This window comes from Equus quagga, chromosome 15 (genome assembly GCF_021613505.1).
Source record: "Equus quagga isolate Etosha38 chromosome 15, UCLA_HA_Equagga_1.0, whole genome shotgun sequence".
Classification (NCBI taxonomy): Eukaryota; Metazoa; Chordata; class Mammalia; order Perissodactyla; family Equidae; genus Equus; species Equus quagga.
Window position 1 is genome coordinate 63,802,479 of NC_060281.1, and position 21,757 is coordinate 63,824,235.

General features: G+C 47.9%; 1 protein-coding gene across 4 annotated transcripts in view; it reads left to right on the forward strand.

Moving 5' to 3' along the window:
* Positions 1–21,757, forward strand: part of GOLGA3 (golgin A3) — a 46,664-nt gene that overhangs the window by 20,992 nt on the left and 3,915 nt on the right. For all 4 annotated transcript variants that reach the window (XM_046639636.1, XM_046639635.1, XM_046639637.1 and 1 more), the window contains 16 exons: positions 1,349–1,551; positions 3,897–4,034; positions 5,667–5,828; positions 6,171–6,539; positions 7,688–7,765; positions 8,858–9,121; positions 9,866–9,960; positions 10,704–10,920; positions 13,282–13,425; positions 14,178–14,375; positions 15,282–15,398; positions 17,969–18,108; positions 18,777–18,909; positions 19,133–19,255; positions 20,035–20,199; positions 21,066–21,229. In XM_046639636.1, coding sequence (XP_046495592.1) covers positions 1,349–1,551; positions 3,897–4,034; positions 5,667–5,828; positions 6,171–6,539; positions 7,688–7,765; positions 8,858–9,121; positions 9,866–9,960; positions 10,704–10,920; positions 13,282–13,425; positions 14,178–14,375; positions 15,282–15,398; positions 17,969–18,108; positions 18,777–18,909; positions 19,133–19,255; positions 20,035–20,199; positions 21,066–21,229 — 2,710 coding nt within the window. The remainder of the gene's footprint in view (positions 1–1,348; positions 1,552–3,896; positions 4,035–5,666; positions 5,829–6,170; positions 6,540–7,687; positions 7,766–8,857; positions 9,122–9,865; positions 9,961–10,703; positions 10,921–13,281; positions 13,426–14,177; positions 14,376–15,281; positions 15,399–17,968; positions 18,109–18,776; positions 18,910–19,132; positions 19,256–20,034; positions 20,200–21,065; positions 21,230–21,757) is intronic.

Consider the following 21,757-nt stretch of genomic DNA (forward strand, 5'->3'; position numbering starts at 1 on the left):
CACCACTCTGAACTCTGAAACACATCTGGCCCCAAGAATTTCAGATAAGGGGTTGAGGATCCTCTTAAAGTACCATGTTTGTTGTTTTTCTTTTCTTTCTTTTTTGAAACTCTCTTTAAAATGGTAAATGTTTTCTTCAATATTGAGTATAATTTTAATTTTAAAATATTTGACTAGTTTTGTTTGTACTGTGATTTGGGTTGTCTGTGACTTTCTGTCTCCTCCTTTCTCCCACTCTGCTCTCATCAATGTGAAGAGTTGACCATATCAGAGTGGGTTTTAGTGTGGAATTAGCAACACAATACCATTCCTCAGTTTATTGATGGCTCACAGACGTCATCGGGCTGTTCAGGGACTAGAGCCACAGCACCCGTAGTGATTTTGCAAACACACAGTCGATCCTCAGTATTTGCAGATCCCCTAATTCACTTACTCGCTTTAATTTTTTTTTTTGAGGAAGATTAGCCCTGAGCTAACTGCTGCCAATCCTCCTCTTTTTTGCTGAGGAAGACTGGCCCTGAGCTAACATCCGTGCCCATCTTCCTCCAGTTTATACATGGGATGCCCACCACAGCATGGCTTGCCAAGTGGTGCCATGTCCACACCCGGGATCCGAACCAGCAAACCCTGGGCCGCCAAAGCGTAACGTGCGCACTTAACCACTGCGCCGCCAGGCTGGCCCCTACTCACTTAAATTTATCTGTAACCCCAAAGTCAGTGCTCACACCACTTTCACGGTCATTGCAGACAGGTGCAGGCTGGTAAAGATGGGAGTCACGGGACGTAATTGCTCCCAGCTTAGATGAACAGCGTGACACTCAGCCTTCTTGTTTCAGCTCTCCTATTGCAGATAGTCTCTGATGGTCTGTTTACTGCCATATTTTTTGCATCTTTTTGCTTTTTTGGGGTGGTTTTGCTATTTAAAGTCAGCCCCCAACACTGTCTGGTGTTCTTAAGTGCAAGAAGGCTATGATGTATTTTATGGAGAGAACATGTATGTTAGATGAGCTCCATTCAGGCCAGACATATGGTGCTCATGGCTGGGAGTTCAGTGTTAATGAATCCACAGTGTAGAGTGAGTGTCTTTAAACGGAAACACGTAAAACAAGGTGGAGTCCTCATGAATTGACCAGAACCTGACCCTGTATTTCCCCCAGGAGCCATGGTTCCATGTCCTCGATTGCAGTGTTCACGTGACTTTATGGAACAGCACGACTATGATTAACAAGAACTGGCTGGGTTTCTTGCTCTCTGCAGAGAGACTGACTTTGGTTTGAATGTCTGTGCAGAGCTGCAGGCTCTCCATTTGCAGCAGGTAGTCTGAGCTGCTGTGCTTGCTTGCTTTCAGTGCATGACCTGCGACAACAGATGACAGCCTTGCAGAGCCAGCTACAACAAGTGCAGCTGGAGCGCACAACACTGACCAGCAAGCTGAAGGCATCCCAGGCAGAAATTGCGTCTCTGCAGAATGTCCGGCAGTGGTACCAACAGCAGCTTGCCCTGGCCCAGGAGGCCCGGGTCAGACTGCAGGGCGAGATGGCCCACATCCAGGTACGTATGGCCCCTGACATGGCCTGGCAGGTCATACCTCATGTCTCATGTGGAACAATTGGATTTTTCCTAAATTAAAAAGACTTTTTTTTTTGGATTTCACAGATATATTTTTAAAAAATCTACTAACCGCTCAATTAGCCATCCTGTACAGTAACTGCCTTCCATAACCTTCTGACGCAGGGAGTCTCACAGTTTCTGCGTGAGCATTTTTAGTTTTAAAGTCCTCCTCTCTGGAACTTCTTGTGTTCTGACCAGTGAGTCTCATCCCCTCTGGAGGATTCCTTTCAGGTTTGAACCTAGCTCTCAAATCCATGTCTGTCTGGGCCTGAGGACTCTCGTACCCAGCTCCCCTGCCCTGGTCACTGCCCTCCTGTGACGTGGTTTCTAATGTGCACAGAGCACGGCACATGTTACCTTCCTGGTCAGAGCCTCTCCTTTCTCCAGCTGCTTGATCCCCAGGTCTTTCCAGCATGAACACTCTCTTTGTTTCCATTTTGTTAGGGTGCAGGCATGTCACCTCTGGTTCTGCAAGGTGGGAGAGTGTGTTGTTCCAGGTGTGCAGAGGAACTTGGGAGTGCTGTGCTTCGTTGTGAGGCCGCTCCCTCTGGGCTTAGTGTGCTCTGGCGGTTCTGGAGGCACTCGGGACAGTAGGCAAGTTGCTGAAAGGCACTTTGCCCGTACTCGTTAGATTGATCTGAGGGTGCTGGATAGGGCCTGATCAGCTGAGTCTTCTTTTTGAATTTACCTGTGGGCTTTGTTCTCTCCTTTCTTTTTTTTTTTTTTGTATAGAGAAAATTGTAGATTAATTGAAACTGTTTTTCAAGTAGGGGATGTAAAATGCTAATTCCACCAAATGCTCCCTTTTTTAAAATCTAAAGTCTAGAAATAGACAAAATAGAAGTGTTCCTAAATTTATATTACATATTTTTTAAGCTAAAGAACCATGCAGACAAGTATTTGTTCTACTTAGAACATACTTAGAAATAAATCATTGAACAAGTTAATGCAATTTTGAAGCTACAGTGCATTTCTTTGAGGCATAAAATATTTAAAGAGGCCAGATTTTTTTTCTTTTTTTAAAGATTTTATTTTGTTCCTTTTTCTCCCTAAAGTCCCCCAGTACATAGTTGTATATTCTTTGTTGTGGGTCCTTCTAGTTGTGGCATGTGGGACGCTGCCTCAGTGTGGTTTGATGAGCAGTGCCATGTCCGCACCCAGGATTCGAACCAGTGAAACACTGGCCCACCTGCAGCGGAGTGCGCGAACTTAACCACTCAGCCACGGGGCCAGCCCCAAAGAGGCCAGATTTTTATGTCTTAACATAAATCAGAAATGGAATTCGGAAGACAAAAATAAGAGGAAGAGTCCCAGGGAGTGGTAGTTTGAGTATTGTGACTGCTTTTTTCACAGACCTTTGGCACCCGGGTTCAGCATTCCTTGAGTAGGGTGTTTGATAGATTTTCTCCCTCTTTTCCCGGAAACATAGAAGTGTTTCCAGGAACATTCAGGAGGGAGGAGCATGCAGGGTAGTAGTTATTCTTTCATTGCCTTGAAACACAATCCCAGCAGATGGCATCTCCCTTGCTCTGGGCAGCTACCATTTAGACCCTGAAACTCACAACTTCTATCCACTTCTGGCATCTTTCAAGTCTAGGAGTGTTCAGGTTGGATCTGAAAGGGATGTGCTCAAAGGTCCAGTCCCAGAGCCATGTGCTCCCGGACTTCTTTTTACTGACTCCTCCTCTGGGGGCCTGCGTGTTGGAGTGGTGTAAACTTGGGCTCCTTTTTCTTGAGGAGACGGTCAGTCAGAGGGGGCTGACTATCTGTGATGGCTTTGGTCAGACCCTGGGCTGCATTGCCAATGCTGCTTCCTGGGAATGGCCACGATCAGCTGTCAAGTGTCCAGGACAGTCAGACACTGGCAGGGCAGGGCCTGGAATGTGTCTGGGCATAGTTGGTCTGTTCGTTTAATGGGCAGATTCCAGCCCTGGCTGTCCCTGTTGTCCAGGTCAGACCTCTCACCTTGGGACTCGCAGATGCTCCTTCAATGGGAATTTCCATGTAGGTCTTGCCACAAACTGCTCAGTCTTGGGGATGATGACCACTGACTTCTGAACTGCCAGTTCACCCCTCCTAGGTACACACAACCAAGACGGCCTGAATGTCAAGGTGGCTGGCAGGAGGGTGGGCAGGGAAGCCCAGCGTGGTGGGGTCCTGGGGAGCTGTCCTCCCGGGGCTGTTGCTGGGCAGAGACCCTCACCCTGGTGGCCTCAGGGTCTGGCCAGTCTGCACTTGGGCTTGAAATCTAGCAACTTTCTACCCTGTAGTCTTTCTCTTTGAAGGTTGGACAGATGACCCAGGCGGGCCTCCTGGAGCACCTGAAACTTGAGAATGTGTCCTTGTCCCACCAGCTGACGGAAACCCAGCACAGGTCCATCAAGGAGAAGGAGCGCATTGCTGTCCAGCTCCAGGGCATTGAGGTGAGGGCCGTGCCCCTTTTGGGGCTGTTGCGTCCTCATGTTTTTTGGGGAGGTTTGGGCCTTTTTTTGACACTGGTCAAGGTTGAGAAACTATGCAGATACGTATACATGAACATTAACATTCTACTTAGACATACGTATGTATGTCTTTAAAATATTATTTTGAACAACTTGCAGTGATTTAAGGTTTTGGGATTCTGTTCCTCACCTTCACTGTAAGCTCATCTCTCTGAATTGTCAGTGGTAACCTGGAGCTCTTCTCCTCTGAGCTGCCATGGGCCTGGGTTGCAGTGCTCGTCCAGGCGGTTGGGGTGGTGCGGGCCAGAGAGCAGGTAGGAGGAAGGAGTTTAGTATCTTGTACATCTGAGAGCATTTGAGAGCCTAGTGGTAATAAGCATTTTCTCTTTTTCTTTTTTTTAAGATTTTATTTTTTTCCTTTTTCTCCCAAAAGTCCCCCAGTACATAGTTGCATGTTTTTAGTTGTGGGTCCTTCTAGTTGTGGCATGTGGGATGCTGCCTCAGCATGGCCCAACGAACGGTGCCATGTCCACACCCAGGATCCCAACTGGGAAACCCTGGGCCCCCGAATCAGAGCGCGCGAACTTAATCACTTGGCCATGGAGCTGGTCCCCAGCATTTTCTTGAGCACTCAACCTGCGTTACTATTTAATCCTCCAACAACCGTATGAAGTAGTTATGATTTTGGCCAGCTGCTTCCGCAGAGTATTTCCAAGGTAGTGGGGAGCAGTAGCTCTGACCTGTTCTCTTTTATAATTGTGAGACCCCAGATGATTTCTTAACCTCTCAGAGCCTTGTTCCCTGTTTTGTAAAATGAGGATAATAAAACCTACTTAGTAGACTTGTTGGGAAAAGTAAAGATAAAAAAGATATACGCCCTCAGGGGTGTACACCATGGCAATTTTGTGCTGAGAACGTTGCTGACCTTCCACCGTCCTTTGGAAGGTCAGCATCCTGTGACTCGTGTGGTCTCCCATCTCTCTGCTTCGTGCGTCTTTGTCCTCATGAATGACATGGATGATGGAATAGAATCATGTTATGTCAAGTATATACTTCAAGGGCTCAATGTCAAAGACCTAAAAAGACTTCTAAAGTTATAAACTAACATTTTTTCCCTAAGAAACACCTAGCTGTTGGGTCTTAGCTACATGGTCAAATGTAAGGAAAACCATATTTGTCCCAGGGCTCTAGGTCTCTGGTTTTACCAAGTGGTACCAAGAGAGAATCCTGTGAAAGAGAATGTTCATTTATCACACCCCACAAGTAGGGTCACGCTACAACCTGTCTTCACGTAAGCGGCAACCATGGAGATTTCATCCGTCACTTTATCCCAGTTCTTAAAACTGGGTTGTCTCCTGTCTTCTTCCTTCGGCCAGACCCGAGGGTCAGCAGACGGAACCATGGACAGTGGAGTTGGTGGAGGTGGCCTGTCTTTTGGGCAGCAGATCACCAACCTTTTGCCCCCTGTTGCCCCTGGCCCTCCATTTGCAGGTTGTGGAGAGGAAGCTGATATGGATGAGTGCCTCTCACTGGAGTGACGGGTTTCTCTGCTTAGTCTGCTGTAGCTGTCAGATTATCCTGCTTTTTAAAAAATACTCTGTCTTCTCGGCCCAGGCTGACATATTGGACCAGGAAGCCGCGTTTGTGCAGATTCAAGAGGCAAAAACGATGGTGGAGGAGGATCTGCAGAGGAGGCTGGAAGAGTTCGAAGATGAGAAGGAGCAGCTACAGAAGATGGCGGCCTCGGCAGCTACCCTAGAGCAGCAGTTAGAGCAGGCAAGCACCTGCTGTGGCCTTGTATAGATGCCCCAGTGCCGCACGTGGCTGTCCTTGAGTGGCTGGGCTCGTATAGACACCCCAGTGCCACACGTGGCTGTCCTCGCATGGCTGTCCATTGGTCTGTCCGTCAGGATCATCTTAATGTCACCTCATCAGACTCAGCTGCTATTGTAGACCTACTAGGGGTTTGCTTCTATTGGCATTCTTCTGCACCAGAACTTGACATACAAAAGACTGCCTCTAGAACGTCCATCCAAATTATTTAAAATATAAACAGGGAAAAAATATAAACTCTTAATTCAAGAGCAGTCATATTGAATCTAGTTCCTTTCTTTCCAGGTGAAGTTGATTTTGCATCAGCGAGACCAGCAGCTTGAGGCCTTGCAGCAGGAGCACCTGGACCTGCTGAAGCAGTTCACCTCGACACAGGAGACCTTGCACACCAGGGAGCAGTCCCTGGGTGACCTGCAGACGCACTATGACGAGCTGCAGGCCAGGCTGGAGGAATTGCAAGGGGAGGCTGCTTCCAGGGACGACACGATTCGCTTTCTACAAAACGAGAAGATTGTCTTGGAGGTGGCTTTGCAAACGGCCAAGAGCACCAGGGAGGAATTTGATAGAGGAGCAAAACGCTTGGAGGAAGGTACCGAGGAAACGTCGGAAATTTTAGAGCAGTTGAGACAAGAATTAGCCGTTAAGACCAGCCAGGTAATGCAGTTTGCTCTCATTTTGTTATGAATCGAAATTATCCATATAAGAATTAATGCAGATTGTTTGTTCCTTTTGTTGAGCACCTTGTTTTATAAATGTGGAAGAATACTTCCAGGCCAGGGCCCAGGGCTCGTTTGGGGAAGGGACCCGCACCAGCTGGTGGTGTGCTTCTGGTCCTGTGTTCGGAGCTAGGTGTATAGATGCCGGGAACAAGGAAACCGAGTTGTGTTTGAGGCTTTGAAAGTAATCTACCAAGAAACAAGTTTCTATCCAAAGATGACTTGGAGCTCAGACTTGGGAAAAGCTTCATGGACTTTTGGCTTTTCCTTCCTGTGCTCCTGACTGTGGTGGGACCCACTGGTCACATTGGCAGGACAGTTGTAGTATGTGAGTGGTGCGGACAGGGAGATGGCCTGAGGGTCCGGATGTGTGTGGACATGACCTTGCACATCACGGTTGGGAGCTCTTGTGCTAACACTGTGACGTGACTTGACATAGGTGAATGTTTAAAAATACAGACAGAAGAAGAAAGCTACAGGGTGTTCAGGAAGTAGAGTTAGTGTCAAGGAATAATTTTGTCTGCAAATCCCATTTCATAAGCATTGAGTACAAGAGGAAATCAATAACATGTTGTCTTTGGAAGGTAAAATTAAAGGAGGCTGCGTTTTCTCTGTAAAGATTGTCCATGGTAAGTTACTTTCTCGGGTAGTGCACTGAGGCTGGTCATTGATGCAGTAGGGGAGGTAGTTCAGAGGAATTGTGGGAATTCTTTCCTATTAGTTCAGTAAGTGGGACATCACATGACACTTGGAAGACTCTGACAGATATTTGGTGGTACTAGGCATTATTTATCATATTTGAATTTTGCCTATATTGTTATTAACGAAGTCACTGGTGCTACACTTTGGATTAAGATTATTATCCTAAAAACAGAGCAGGGTCTAGTGGTGGTGCCATTTCAGTCTCACTGGAAAGCTGTCTTTCCAACCCTGGAGGCTGTTTTCCTGACTCAGGGACCGAGGGTCAACCTAACCCTGGGAAGTAGAACTGAGCCATCAGCTTAACATCTGTACACGTGTGTCCTTCATAGGCACAGGGCACTCCTGGAGCCATCAGTGAAATGTCTGCAAACACGTCTTTTATAGGTGGAGCAGCTACAGCAAGAGACTACCACTCTGAAAAAACAGACGCAGAAAATAAAGGAACAGTTTCTTCAACAAAAGGTAAAAGTGTGGTGTTGGTTTTCTTTATGTAAAACAAGTGTGTGAAAAAAATCCTGTATGGTTTAATCACTTCACTGGAACAAAAGTAAGAGGAAGGTAACATCTAGATTCTTTCCATTTTTAAAGGCACTTCACAGAGATTAAAATATGCACCTCATCCCTCCCTATTTTAATATCTCTAAAGTCAGGATGCACTTTCATAGTGGGGTTGATATCTGTGATTGCGAGGATCATGCTCTATTGTCATGTCAGAGAGAGTGTGCATCACTGGCACGTAGGCCGAATTTTCTGTTGTTTTTTCTTTTTTTATGCTTTTTAGTGAGGAAGATTCACTCTGAGCTAACATCTCTTGCCAATCTTCCTCTTTTTTTTTTCTCCCCAAAGCCCCAGTACATAGTTATATATCCTAGTTGTAGGACATTCTGGTTCCTCTGTGTGAAATGCTGCCGCAGCATGGCTTGATGAGCAGTGTGTAGGTCCACATCCAGGATCCAAACCAGCGAACCCTGGGCTGCCGAAGTGGAACGTGCGAACTTAACCACGCAGCCACTGGCCGGCCCCTGAGTTTTATGTTTAACATGTCTTTGAAGAAATTGCAGCATAATCCATCATTGAAATAAGCCATGGTGTATGCACAAGGGCGTGATGTACATTTTCTGTTAGTGAAGCTTTCATCTGCTGTTGGAGGAATGAGTGTCAGGTGGCGCCAAATGCCAAGGGTCTAAGGAGGGACAACCCCCTGAGGGAACGTTGTAAGTGGTGTTGAATTTTATTAGTGAGATACAAGCAAGGGCAGTAACTGTTAGATGCCAGGCAGTGAAACTGAAGGGAGAGGAATTGTCAGATTCCTTGGAGACGATGCAATAGTTCAGGCACCCAGCAGCTGGCGTGACTGCTCCTTGCATCACCCAGGCTTGTTCAGGTGCATAATGTTGTATCTCAGTTGATGGTGTCTGGGTTTTGGTGAAATATATTATCTCTAGCCCCCAAAAAGTTATGCCCTGGATAAGTAGTGAGCATTTTTGTTTAAGCCATTTGACCCTTTGAAAGACCTCACCCCACTCTGGCTGAAGCGTCTGTCTTGTCGGGCAGGTGATGGTGGAGGCCTACCGGCGGGATGCTACCTCCAAAGACCAGCTCATCAGCGAGCTGAAGGCCACGAAGAAGAGGCTGGACTCGGAGGTGAAGGAGCTGAGGCAAGAGTTAATTAAACTTCAAGGGGAAAAAAAGTCCGTGGAGATGGAACATTCACGCTTGCAGAAGGAAGTGTCCCAGGTCCATCAGCAGATGGCGGATCTCGAAGGGCATCTCCAGTCCGTGCAGAGGGAGCGGGACGAGATGGAGACGCACTTACAGGTTTGGGAATGTGTTAGATTTGTGAAGGTACAGCCAAATATGCCTGGGGGCTTACTGTGGGTGGGGGCATGGGGAGAGGATTTGAGCAGACAGCCTAGAACAAGGCCCTCCTGGAGCTCATGTCCAAGTGGAGTAGACAGGTGAGTCCGGGCAGGATACACCTGTGAGGTGGGCACAGCTGTTAGAGGGACGGGTTCTGGGAGCTGGCATTTGAGTTCAGAGTTCAGCCACCATGCAGAAAGCCAGGGAGTCTCCTGAGTCTGAGGGGACCACACGAAGTCCCAGACAGGTGACCTGGTGCATGAGGAAGGCCCTGGGCCAGCCGTGGTTGCACTGCAGCAGCTGGTTCAGGCTCTGGGCTTTAAGTGCAGTGGGAGCCAGCAACGGGCCGGGAGCCAGCGACAGGACTTGATGTGCACGTGTGAAGGTCCCCATGGTTGAGGGCGGGCGAGTGTGAAGGTGGGAGCCTGTGAGAGACATAACCCAGCGGCTTTCCCCTTAGCTGGTCCTTCCCAGTTATTCCCTCCAAAGCTCCGGTCACAGACAGCTCAGGACACTTTTGACCTCTATAAAGTGATCATTTATAAAAAGGGCAAACCTCTCTGTCAGGATTTTCTTCAAAGCCCATGTCCTCAAGGGTGGTCCTGAAGTGGCGTGTTTACCCACCAGGAAGCTGTCCGAGAATCAGCTGCAGAGGGAGGGCTTTTGTTCCTCATGTTGTCTTTTTCCTCCCTTCTTTTGAAGTCTTTGCAGTTTGATAAAGAGCAGATGATTGCTCTTACAGAGGCCAATGAGGTGCTCAAGAAACAAATAGAAGAGCTGCAGCAAGAAGCCACAAAGTGAGTGGGCCGTGTGATATGTGCTGGCTGGGGGCACAGGCGCAGGGGGCAGTGAGCTCTGCTGGGGGTGTGGCACCCACTGGGGGCCAGGGAGACTCCTGAGGACACTGTTCATTGAACCCTTGCCAAGGAGAAGCAGCTGAGGGTCTGCTTATGGGAGACCTAGGGTATCCTGCTGGAAGATTGATTCCTTAGTGATTTGGCGGAGATACATGGATGTGTTAGTGTCCTCCCCTTTTGTGTGTTTTTGTGTGATTTTTCGTGTTGTGCGCTTGTTGCAGTATCCATCCCCCTCCTGCTCCCGACAGACCAGCGTTTGCATTCGTCCTTCCCACCCCACACGCACACACAGAGGGGGGCCCTGGGGCCTTTTCATCCCCATGTGCATCCCGCCCTGCTTTGCTTTATCACCTGGTGATTTACTCGTGAACCTGTTGGTTGCATTTATTGCTGCTGTTCGAGAACACTGGAAGCGTTTCTATTTGGTAGGAGAGGACTGTTCCCTCCCTCACGACATCATTTAAACAGCTCCAAGGGGGGAGCAGGGTGACTTAACACGGACCTGTCCTGGGGAATTGGGTTCTGGGCAGTGCGGTCGCTGGAGAGAGGGGAGCTGGGGGCAGATAAGGATGGACTTCCAAGGCGCACTTCACCTTTCCTTGGTGTTCTGTGCTAGAAAGCTGGGGCTATTGCCTTGGAGGTGAGTTCAGACTTCCTTCTCTGTCTCCTCTGTCGTGCACTAGGGCCATCACCGAACAGAAACAGAAGATGAAGCGGCTAGGCTCGGACCTGACCAGTGCTCAGAAGGAGATGAAGAGCAAACACAAGGCTTACGAGAACGCCGTGGGCATCCTCAGCCGCCGCCTACAGGAGGCCCTCACGGCCAAGGAGTCCGCAGAGGCAGAGCTGAGCCAGCTGAGAGCCCAGGCAGCCGTCAGTGGCAGTGACCTCACTCTGCACGTGGGTAACCCATCTGTTCCTGGCCAGTCAAGGAGACTCAGTGTAGGGACGTGACATTTACAGACATTTCCTATTTGAAACTGTCATGGAAGAGTCTAGAAAAGAGAAGCAAAAGTAGCAAGTGGGCAGCTTTTCTTTAATACCCTGCATGGTATCAATGTGCCTAGGGACTCCACAATGCACATACGTTCTCACTTCAATCTCTGCAAACCTGTGATGTGTGTGATGTCACCTCTTTTTCCTTGGCTCAGGCACCTGGGTCCTCGCCATGAGGAAGCAAGGCAGGGTCCGCAGGTGGTCTCCTTGCTCGCTCCTGTCCTTCTCTGCCCCTTCAGTGTATGGGGAGGAATTTCTGTGAGCCGATGAAGTACTGTGAGCAGCGTGAGAGGGGCCTGAGAGGGTTCAGGGCATTTGGAGAGCCCAGAAAAGCTTTTTGGAGGAGGCGACATTTGAACTGGTCTTGAATAAGCAGGAGGCATTGGAGTGGACAGGGGGCATCTCAGCAGAGGAGTGCTTCTGTGCAAGGCATGCAGCGAGATGCTGTGTGGTGCGTCTGCATAGCTGGGGAGGGCGAAGGGGCTGGGTGGGGAGTTTGGACTTGATCTTGCATGTTACAGAGAACAGACTGCATGTGACAGAGAGAGATGCTCACTCTCCTGTCGGTAGGACACCGATGGGCAGTGGTTGAAGGACGGCTGAGGCCAGGAGAGGCTGTGACAGGGAGACCAGCTGGACTCTCCTGCAGCAGCTGAGCAGTGACGAGAACTAAACAAAGGCAGCAAAATAGGAAACAGGAGGGGCGGATGGGGAGGCATCTCTGAGGTGGCAGCAACCAGTGGCACTGGGTGGTCACCTAGAGGGAAAGCTGTATGTGTGAGCACAGGGTGGGCCAGGAGCTGCGGAGTGGGCAGGTGGCCCCCAGCATCCAGGTTGAGGGTGTATTGCAGGTGGCTCTGCTGACAGACACCGTGGCATCATTCTGGAAGAATCAGGGAAGGAGGTCATAGCAGGATAGAATTGGCTGTAAGATGCTCAAGTTCGGAAGGAAGAGGGACCCTGGACATGGGGGAGGGAGCGCTCTTCCTCTGTTGGCATCCCGAGGCAAAAATCCGTTTGCTTTTGGATTATTGTTAGGATAAACAGGAGTGGATGGCATCCATGAGAAGGGTGGAGGACGGGGAAGCAGGGCAGGAGCTCTTAGCTTGTCAGGGGGTTTGTGTTCATGTGATAAACCCTCTCAGACTTGCTCAGAGCCTCCCAGTGTCACTCTGTCCCTAGGAAATGAGTGTCCTGGTCTCCCCACATCCCTGCCAGCTTTGGATCTAACCACTGTTTCCTTTCACTTTGCCAGTAGGTGTGAAATTCTTCCTGAGTAAATTAATTTGCATTTCATTTGTTAACTCTCCAGTTTGAGTCATTTTACTTACGTTTGGCAGTTCTCTTTCTTCTTACATGAAGTTTGTTTCTATGTCTTCTCCATTTAAGAATTTACGAGTAGGAAGAGATTATTTCATAGCATGGTGTTTTCTTACCAAAGTGAATAAATTAAATACTCCTTCTCACCTGCTGACTTGATAAAATGTTGAGAGGGGAGAATTTATTCAAATGTAGTTTCTCTTCTACTTTAGAGTATTTCTGTTTGTGTTCTTAATTCTTTGGCTTACACGGTCCCAGTGGTAGGCTGTAAATGCCTTGTAGGATCTGTCATCCCCCTCCTTGTTGCGCGACCTGTGGCAACTGAGCAGCACAGCCCAAGAGCCAAAACCCTGGTTCAGTCTGCACTTCACTACTTGTAAGGTGGGGACCTTTGGCAGTTTACTCACCTTTTTGATCCTCAGTAAAATGAGGCCAAAATGAGGTAAATTACAGAACCTCCTCCTTAGGATGGCTAAGTGAAGAGATACTTCACTTCACAAAAGTGCCTGCACCATAGCAGTAGCAAGCATGTGTATCCATGTACATGCATGTTCACACATGTGTTGCACACCTGTGCGTGTATGTGTCCACGTGTGTGCACATATGCATGTGCATGCAGACACGTGTAGTGTTACCTGGTGGGCCTTACTTGTCACAGATAGTAATTTATAGCTCTCATCTGTAAGTCAAAATTTTTTTGTATTTTCAAAGCATTTAACTGAAAAAGTTATTTTGTTTGTGAGTCCTTACTATGTGCATGCTCTAGTTGGTTAGTTAAGTCCATTAAAGGGAAGGGAAGTGTTGTCAGGAGCACGTCACCTGTCGAGTGTGGTCAGCAGCCTCGTATAGGTACGATGCAGGGCTACGCAGGGAGGGAGGTCAGCACCTGTCACGCAGCCGTGTGGAAACCCATGACCAAATCCACCTTCCTGTCCTGGCTGTTAGGAGAGAATCCAGGCCCTGGAGGTGGAGCTGCAGACAGTCGGCCACAGCAAGATGATGCTGGAGAAGGAGCTCCAGGAGGTCATCGCCATGACCAGCCAAGAGTTGGAGGAGTACCGGGAGAAGGTGCTGGAACTGGAGGACGAGGTAGGCTGAGCTCCATTGTCGCACAGTGAGTGGACAAGCCATGCTGCCCCAGGTGCAGCTCTGGTGCAGAGAGAAAGGGGCCCTGGAGAGTCAGAACCAGCCTGCATGCTCGGCATCACCACCCTGCATTTCCATGCACAGTCTGACTGCTTCTCTGGATCTCTGACCAGCCCACATGCGTGGTGACACCAACTCTGGCAAGGACGATTGTGCTCACTGCCTCTCCAGTGTGGTGGTTGTCAGAGTTCTTAGTGGCAGTCCTACTCCTGGTTAGAATGCAAGAAACGCAGCTCAGACTGGCATAAACTTTTAAAAGAACTCCACAGAACTCTCAGACCCAGAGACAGTTGTGGCTTCACGTTATGTGCCACGCGGCAGATGTCACCAAGGGCTCTCCACAGGGTCCTGAGGTCCCAAGATGTTCTGTCAGGAACTGCAGGGCCACGTGCATTGTTCACCATCTCTGTGTCACACTCAGTTCCATGCCCACCTGGGCTCTGACCTTGAATGTGCTCCAGAAGCATGTGGTCCCCAGGAGAAAGCTGGGCTCTTGGCTGTGGGGGTGAGGGAAGGAACTGACTGTGGCCGCTGCAGGCCTCCCAGCCATGAAGTGAGGGTGTGCTGCATCCGGTGTGGTTTGCAGGTTGTTTGTCGTTGTGTTTTAGTTAAGCAGTTTTGTTTCTGGTGTGTGATGGCTCCATTACCCAGAACACATAATTGCATAACTTCACAGTGACTTTTATTTGTTTCAGCTTCAAGAATCCAGAGGCTTTAGGAGGAAGATAAAGCGCCTTGAGGAGTCGAATAAGAAGTTGGCTCTTGAATTAGAACATGAAAGAGGGAAGCTTACAGGCCTCGGACAGTCTAACGCAGCTTTGCGGGAACACAACAGCATCTTAGAAACAGCGCTGGCCAAGAGGGAAGCAGACCTAGTTCAGTTGAATCTTCAGGTATTGAAACTCATTTACCAGAAGCAGGAGGAGACTTGCTGTAGGCTAGGTAGCACTCTGAATGTCAGCCTGTATTGTCTGTATTTCATCGTGACAGTCACCTGCAAGGAAGTGTTACACCCTCACCTTAGAGCTGTGGAAACAGAGGCTCAGAGAGTCTGGGGAAGTCCCAAGCCCCATCTCCCAGCCCTCAGGTGGGCAGTAGAGCTGGGGAGATTCTAACTCCCCCATAACTAAGTTGTGGAAGTACTGTGCTCAGTCCATTAGTCTCCCTGTGGGTGGGTGACTCCCAGTGCTGCAGACGGGACCATTTCCCAGCTTAAGGCAATAGCACTGTACCTAAGGGACACTTACCTGAGGGCCTCGTGTGATTCAGAACTGGGGTTTGAACCCTGGCAGGGCTCTCGCTTCAGACCCTATTCTCAGCTCCTCAGGCTCTGCAGCCTCTCTGGGGACTGAGGAGAAGGCTAGGCGTTCAGGGAACTCTTCAAATGGTCAGCGGCCAAATGCCCTCTGCCTTGAATTATCCACCTGTTAGAGAGCTTACCCGCCATTCTCATACCTGCTGCCTCACCACCCTGCATTGCCTGTCTCACCACGGAGGCATTTGCATTTAGAAACCCTAATTTATATGAATCTTTTGGGTTCCTGGCCATATACTTGTGTACGATCATGTGATCATGCTCCTGCTATCTCAGATTTCTTATAACAATATTCTCCAGCAATGAAATTCTCCCTACTTTCCTGAATTGTACACTAGTTGGTATCGTAATGTGATGTGTGCCACTGTCTTGCTAGATTCCCCGCATAGTGCTGATCAGAGTGGCCCGTGCTTTCTCCTGTGGCTCTGCAGGATTTTGAAGTTTGATGTCCTTCCTTGCTTATCTCTCCTGCAATGTGCTGTAGGTGCAGGCAGTTTTGCAGCGCAAAGAGGAGGAGGACCGCCAGATGAAGCAGCTTGTCCAAGCCTTACAAGCCGCGTTAGACAAAGAAAAGGTGAAAGTGCACAACCTCAAGGAACAGGTGTGTGACCAACTTCCAACTGGTTTTAAATTGTAACTTCATAGACCCTTTGGAATGCAATTTTTCAATATCTAAAAACTGAATATGGGTACCCTCGACACGTCAGTTCCCTTCCGGGAGATTACTGTTTGAATACGTTTGCTAACGTGTCCAAGAACAAAGGTGTCATCACAGTGTTGGTGACAGTGAGAGCCTAGAGAGAGCCCTGATGTTCATAAGTAGAAGGGTGGGCTTAGATTAAACTGAGACGTGGGTGTGTGTGTCTAAGACATGTGCATGGAGCTCCATAGATACGTGTTTTGCCAGAGAAAGATATCTCGCATGTAGTGTTGACTTAGAAAAGCAAACTGCAGGGCCGGCCCGGTGGCACAGCGGTTCAGTACGTAGGTTCCACTTTGGTGGCCCAGAGTTCGCCGGTTTGTATCCTGGGTGCAGACATGGCACCGCTCATCAAGCCATGCTGTGGTAGGTGTCCCACATATAAAGCAGAGAAAGATGGACACGGATGTTAGCTCATGGTCTGTCTTCCTCAGCAAAAAGAGGAGGATTGGCAGGAGATGTTAGCTCAGGGCTAATCGTCCTCAAAAAAAAAAAAAGAAAAAAGCAAACTGCAGAACAATTATGACCCCATTTGTGTTAAAAAGCCACCAGGAGAGATGGTTGTATAGGCCCTTTGCCGTTTTCTGCATAGGGAGCAGTTTTCTTCATGGGCTCCTCCTCTTGCCATCCAGCAGAGAGGCCTGCCCTGCCCCCACTGCAAGCTAGAGTAGACCTCAACCTCTGCATGTGCCCATCACCAGCCCTGTCTGCTGCTGCTGGAGGCCTTTTTCCTGGTTAGAATGTAAGCCTCCTGGGATGAGGGCTTTGGCTTATTTACCCTCATGTCCCCATTGCCTGAACTGAGCACATGCTCAGAACATGTTTGCTGTGTGCACGTGTGTGCAAGAGTGAGCGTGACCTGGGTTATATCATGTCCTTTAGAAATTTCTTCATGATGATATAATAGAGATAGAAAAATTGATCTTTATTTTTTGGATGAGACAGTATGATATTCTTTTAAAAGACTACTAGTTTTAGGATACGATAAGAATTTTTTTTTTTTTTAGGGATTTTATTTTTTTCTTTTTTCTCCCCAAAGCCCCCCAGTACATAGTTGTATATTCTTCGTTGTGGGTCCTTCTAGTTGCGGCATGTGGGACGCTGCCTCAGCGTGGTTTAATGAGCAGTGCCATGTCCAAGCCCAGGATTCGAACCAACGAAACACTGGGCCGCCTGCAGCAGAGCGCGCGAACTTAACCACTTGGCCACGGGGCCAGCCCCTGATAAGAATATTTTAATGTGAATAATTATTGGCTTGTTCTTGGCTCACATCTGCCTCATCTGCAGTCAGTGTTGAATCCTCGCGAGGAGCAGCTGTGGGTCTGACAGCTCTGAGCTCTGCTTCTCTGTTCCCTGCCTTAGCTTTTGCTCTGTGCTCAGGTATCACTTACTAATTTTATTCTCACCCTAAAGAAGTCATAGCTAGGAAACTCATAACTAAAAGTGCTACGGGAAGATGATGTATATATGACTTGTTTCTTTTTTAAAGGCACTAATTGTGAACGATGCTTATTTATTTCTCTAAATACAGTTAGTCTGGTTGTCCTGGTTGTAAAAATAGTACATGGTAGTAAAAAAAAAAAGTGAAAGAAGATTGAAGTACAGGTTATTTTGAATCTCTACCCAGTGACAATCACTGTTAGTATCTTCTATTGGAGTTTTTTTTTAAACTTGTTTATAAGAGTTCTTTCTATATTCCTCTGTCACTTATTTTCATTAAAACTTTTTTAAATGAAGTGCTTGCTAGTGGGATTAAACTAGAAAACTAAATTGTTGGAAAAGAAAATGGAAAATTTTGTTTTTGAGAATTTGCTTGTCTCCTTGGAAACCTTGAGAGAAACTATTGTCATCTAGGAAAAGTCTAGGTATATCATAAATGGGTAATAATCAATAACTTAATTACAGTTAGATGGTATGATGGAAAAGTAGATTTCTCCCAAAATACATGAGCTATAAATAAATTTAATAAGAAATAAGCAAGGGCCAGCTCAGTGGCGTAGTGGTTAAGTTCGTGTTTTGCTTTGGTGGCCCAGGGTTTGTGGTTTGGATCCCAGGCTCTGACCTACACAGCACTCATCAAGGCACGCTGTGGCAGTGTCCCACCTACAAAATAGAGGAAGATGGGCACAGATACTAGCTCAGGGCCAATCTTCCTCACCACCACCGCCCCCCCCCCCCCCAAAAAAGAGAGAAATATGTAGATATACTTGAATAAGACTATAAAAACTGTTTACACCAAGAAAACCTTGAGCATGTTTGTTCATTCAACAGGAGGTAGCAGCTGTATTCCCTTGCAAGCATGTGTTAGGTACTTTGACTCTTCGTGGGGAACTTGAAAAGCTTTGGAAGAGAAACCTGCAAGAGCGCTGGGACATGAGTGGGGCTGGGCGGGCTCCCTGGTGTGAATGCCACACTCGGCACTCTGCGTTGGTCTTGCCCTTTTTCTGATGGTGCTGGTCCCTTCCCTCTAGGTTGCTGCTGCCAAGGCAGAAGCAGGGCATAACCGCCGCCATTTTAAGGCCGCCACCTTAGAGCTGAGCGAGGTGAAAAAGGAGCTGCAGGCCAAGGAACACCTGGTGCAGAAGCTGCAGGCAGAGGCCGATGGGCTGCAGTGAGTGTCCGGGCAGGCAGAGGGTCAGCTTTGTTCTGGGGTGGGCGGGAGCGCCACCACCAGATGTCCTCATGAGGATTCTTCTCCGCCGTCTGTAACCAGGACATTCACGTTAAAGTCACGTATGTTTTAGCAAGTCGCTGAGTACTCTGGAGGCACATCTAAGAAGGAGAATATATCTGATTCCTGTCTCAAGAAGCCTGTAGCTTAACTTGAAAATTTCCTTCATGACACTGCTGTCCCTACTCTGCACCTTGCTTGTCCTAGTTGACAACAGAGAGAGCCCCAGTGTGAGGAATACTTTCCCCAAGGGCTGTCCCCCCCACCGAGGCTCACTGTAGGCTCCGCTTAGGGCAGCCTCCACTTACTCACGTGCAGGGATGCATGTTAGGCACTGCACATGCACTGATCCCTGTGGCCCTTTCCCTCCCACCGAGATCTGTAAAATGAGCTAACAAAGCATCCCTCTCAGGGGGTTTTGTGAAGGTTAGTCAAGACAGTGCATCGCAAAGCTCCTAAAACAGTCTCTGCCCAAGGCAAGCAGTATGTGAGTTTTTGTCATCGTGAGCCTTAGCCAGGACGGATAGCATTCAACTGACAAGATTCTCAGAGTGGGAGGGTAGGTTAGAAGAAGGCTGTAATTTCGTTCTTCCTTGTTTTTATGCTAGGATTCAGGAGGGGAAACATTCCCAGGAAATAGCACAGTTCCAGGTGGAGCTGGCAGAAGCCCGGACCCAGCTTCAGCTCCTGCAGAAGCAGCTGGATGAGCAGCTGAGCAAGCAGCCTGTAGGAAACCAAGAGGTGACCAGCCCGGGCAGCTTTACACCTGCAGTTAACAGGACTTACAGAGCTAGACTCTGCTGGTTGACAGATTCAATTCCTTCATTCCCTGTCTACTTGGAAAGGGATATTTATTTTTTCTAAGTATGATATTAAACGATACACAGAGATCTAGTTAGAGCAATTTTATAGTGCAAGAAAGCTACTTTAAAATTCTTTTGGTCATGTGGCTTTTTCCCTCTAGATGGAAAATCTCAAATGGGAGGTGGATCAGAAAGAGAGAGAAATCCAATCCTTGAAGCAGCAGCTGGACTTGACTGAACAGCAGAATAAAAAAGAAGTGGATGGAATACAGCAGCTGTTACAGGTATCTGTTGTAGAAAGGCCATGGGGCAGAAATCAGAGGCAGCATTTCATAAGGTAGTTGATAATCCTAACATGAGTCCACCTACTGTGCCAGGCAGCATGCTAAGTATGTAGCAGGAGTTCTCAATAAATTGAATGCTCCCACCAAACCATTCTGTAGACGTTATCCCATTTCAGAAAGAAGACCAGGTCACCTAGCTGAAGGAGGCTGACCGGAGACCATGCCCTGGGCTGAGCTGTGTGAAATATGTCAGGAATAGGATCTCATTAAGTCCAATAAATGAGAGTACATGTGAAAAGTTCACCAACCTATGATAAACTTCTCTGTGAAGAAATATATGTGTAGTCTTGACTATTTGAGGAAAGGATCAGGAACATCTCTCTTGCTAAGATTCCTCTTTGTAAGTGGATGGCTTGAGTAACAATTAGAATTGATTTATGTTGTTTCTTAGTAATGGTTAGGCTTATTCTAGTAGCTGACCTCGAAATTTAAACAGATGACTCTTGGAGTTCATTGTAGAACGTGGACATAGGAATACTACTGGTTCCTCAGCAGAGGCTCTGAAATTTGGATGAGAACATTGAGGACATGAATATAACTGGATGTTTCACAGGCTAGCCTGCTGGAGAGGAAGTTGTGCTGAGACGGGACATCATGTGCTTCATCACATAAAAATCAGAGTTCTATTTTTAGCCTCTTAGAATTGTGACGTACAAACTAAGATGTTAGCAGTGTGTTTAAGATCTTTTTGCTTTTAAAAATCTATGACTTCACTTTAGAATATCAAATCTGAGTTGGAGATGGTGCGGGAAGATCTGTCCATGACCCAGAAAGATAAATTCATGCTTCAAGCTAAAGTGTCTGAACTGAAGAACAACATGAAGACTCTACTCCAGCAAAACCAGCAGCTCAAGCTAGACCTGCGACGCGGTACAGCAAAGACGGTATCAGGCTCCCCACCCCTTTCAGGTCAATTTGTTTGGGCAAGAGGTTGGTGGATTTTCTAGTCATTCAGACATAAACTTATATTTAACCATCATTGAGCAACTATTGAGTGAAAATAAATGATGGTGGAGTATTCTGCTCAGACAGTAGGTCAAATGATGTTATTTTGGTGTCTTTTCCAACAGAATGTTTGCTTTTTATGAATTCAGATGCCATTTTATTATAATATGCTTTATAAACCAAATGAGGGGATTCTTTGCATGTGTTAACAAGAGCACCCAGCCCACTAGGCACACAGCAGCTGTCAGAATGGACTTGGGGGCCCAGGGACCCCTGAAGCTGCCATCACGAGCTCTGCTCAGACTCTGCCTACCTGGCATTTGTTTCTCTACTCAGTCTATACAAATATATTCCAGGTCCAATGAAGTTGCTCAGACTCAGAGGTTTATTTAGCATCATTTCCCTGTCCCTGGAAAAAGTTTGAAGTCCTAGACAGGGGAGTCTTATGGAGTTGGAAAATTGACTTAATTTCTTAGGGTAACTCAGAGTTAAGGACATGGTCTTTCTTGGAAGCCCCACATGGGAGTTCTCCTTTGGGATTCAGCTCTGTCCTCCTCAGGAGTGGACTGCATTGTTTGTGCTCTGTTACATGCCTTAGGAAGATGGCCTTTTATTCAGCCGGCATTTCCTCAACTCCCATGCCTGCCAGCTCTGCTGGTACAGGATGAGGGGGACGTGCCTTCCTGGAAGACATGTGTGGAGCTGGGGAGGCAATTCTGAAAGTTCTTGTGATGTCACAGACCAAGTAGGGGAGGGGGCAGTGGTATCAGCCTCAAGTGAGAGCTAACTGTGCTTTTAAAATCAGAGAAAGGAACTGAAAGGCGAGGCCAGCTCTTCCAGCCCAGTGACGCCAGTTAAGATTCCCGACTGCCCCGTTCCAGCCTCGCTGCTCGAGGAGCTGCTAAGGCCCCCACCTGCCGTGAGCAAGGAGCCCCTCAAGAACCTCAACAGCTGTCTCCAGCAACTGAAGTATGATCTGTGTTCTGTTCTCCGTTTCGCTTAGTCTTTAAAAATAAATTGCATGTTTAACTTGGAAGAATCTTCCTTGTTGCCAGCATTGAATGCTCAGCAAGGGCTGTTAAGTGTGTTAAGTGGGGCCACTCAGCCTCTCCATCCATATTGTAAGGTGAGAATTGCCTAGAGCTAAATTACCCTGAGAAGGCCTTAAGTCACCAGGACCTGAGCCCTTAGAAACACCAAAACTAGGGGCCAGCCCGGTTGTTCCACTTCAGCGGCCCGGGGTTCGCTGGTTTGGATCCTGGGTACAGACATGGCACCACTTGGCAAGCCTTACTGTGGCAGGCATCCCACATATAAAGTAGAGGAAGATGGGCAGATGTTAGCTCAGGGCCAGTCTTCCTCAGCAAAAAGAGGAGGATTGGCGGCAGATGTTAGCTCAGGGCTAATCTTCCTCAAAAAAAAAAGAAACACCAAAACTGGACATCTGGCACCTGCCAGCGTGAGGCCAATGTTTGGAGGGTGTGGCCACATGGTGAC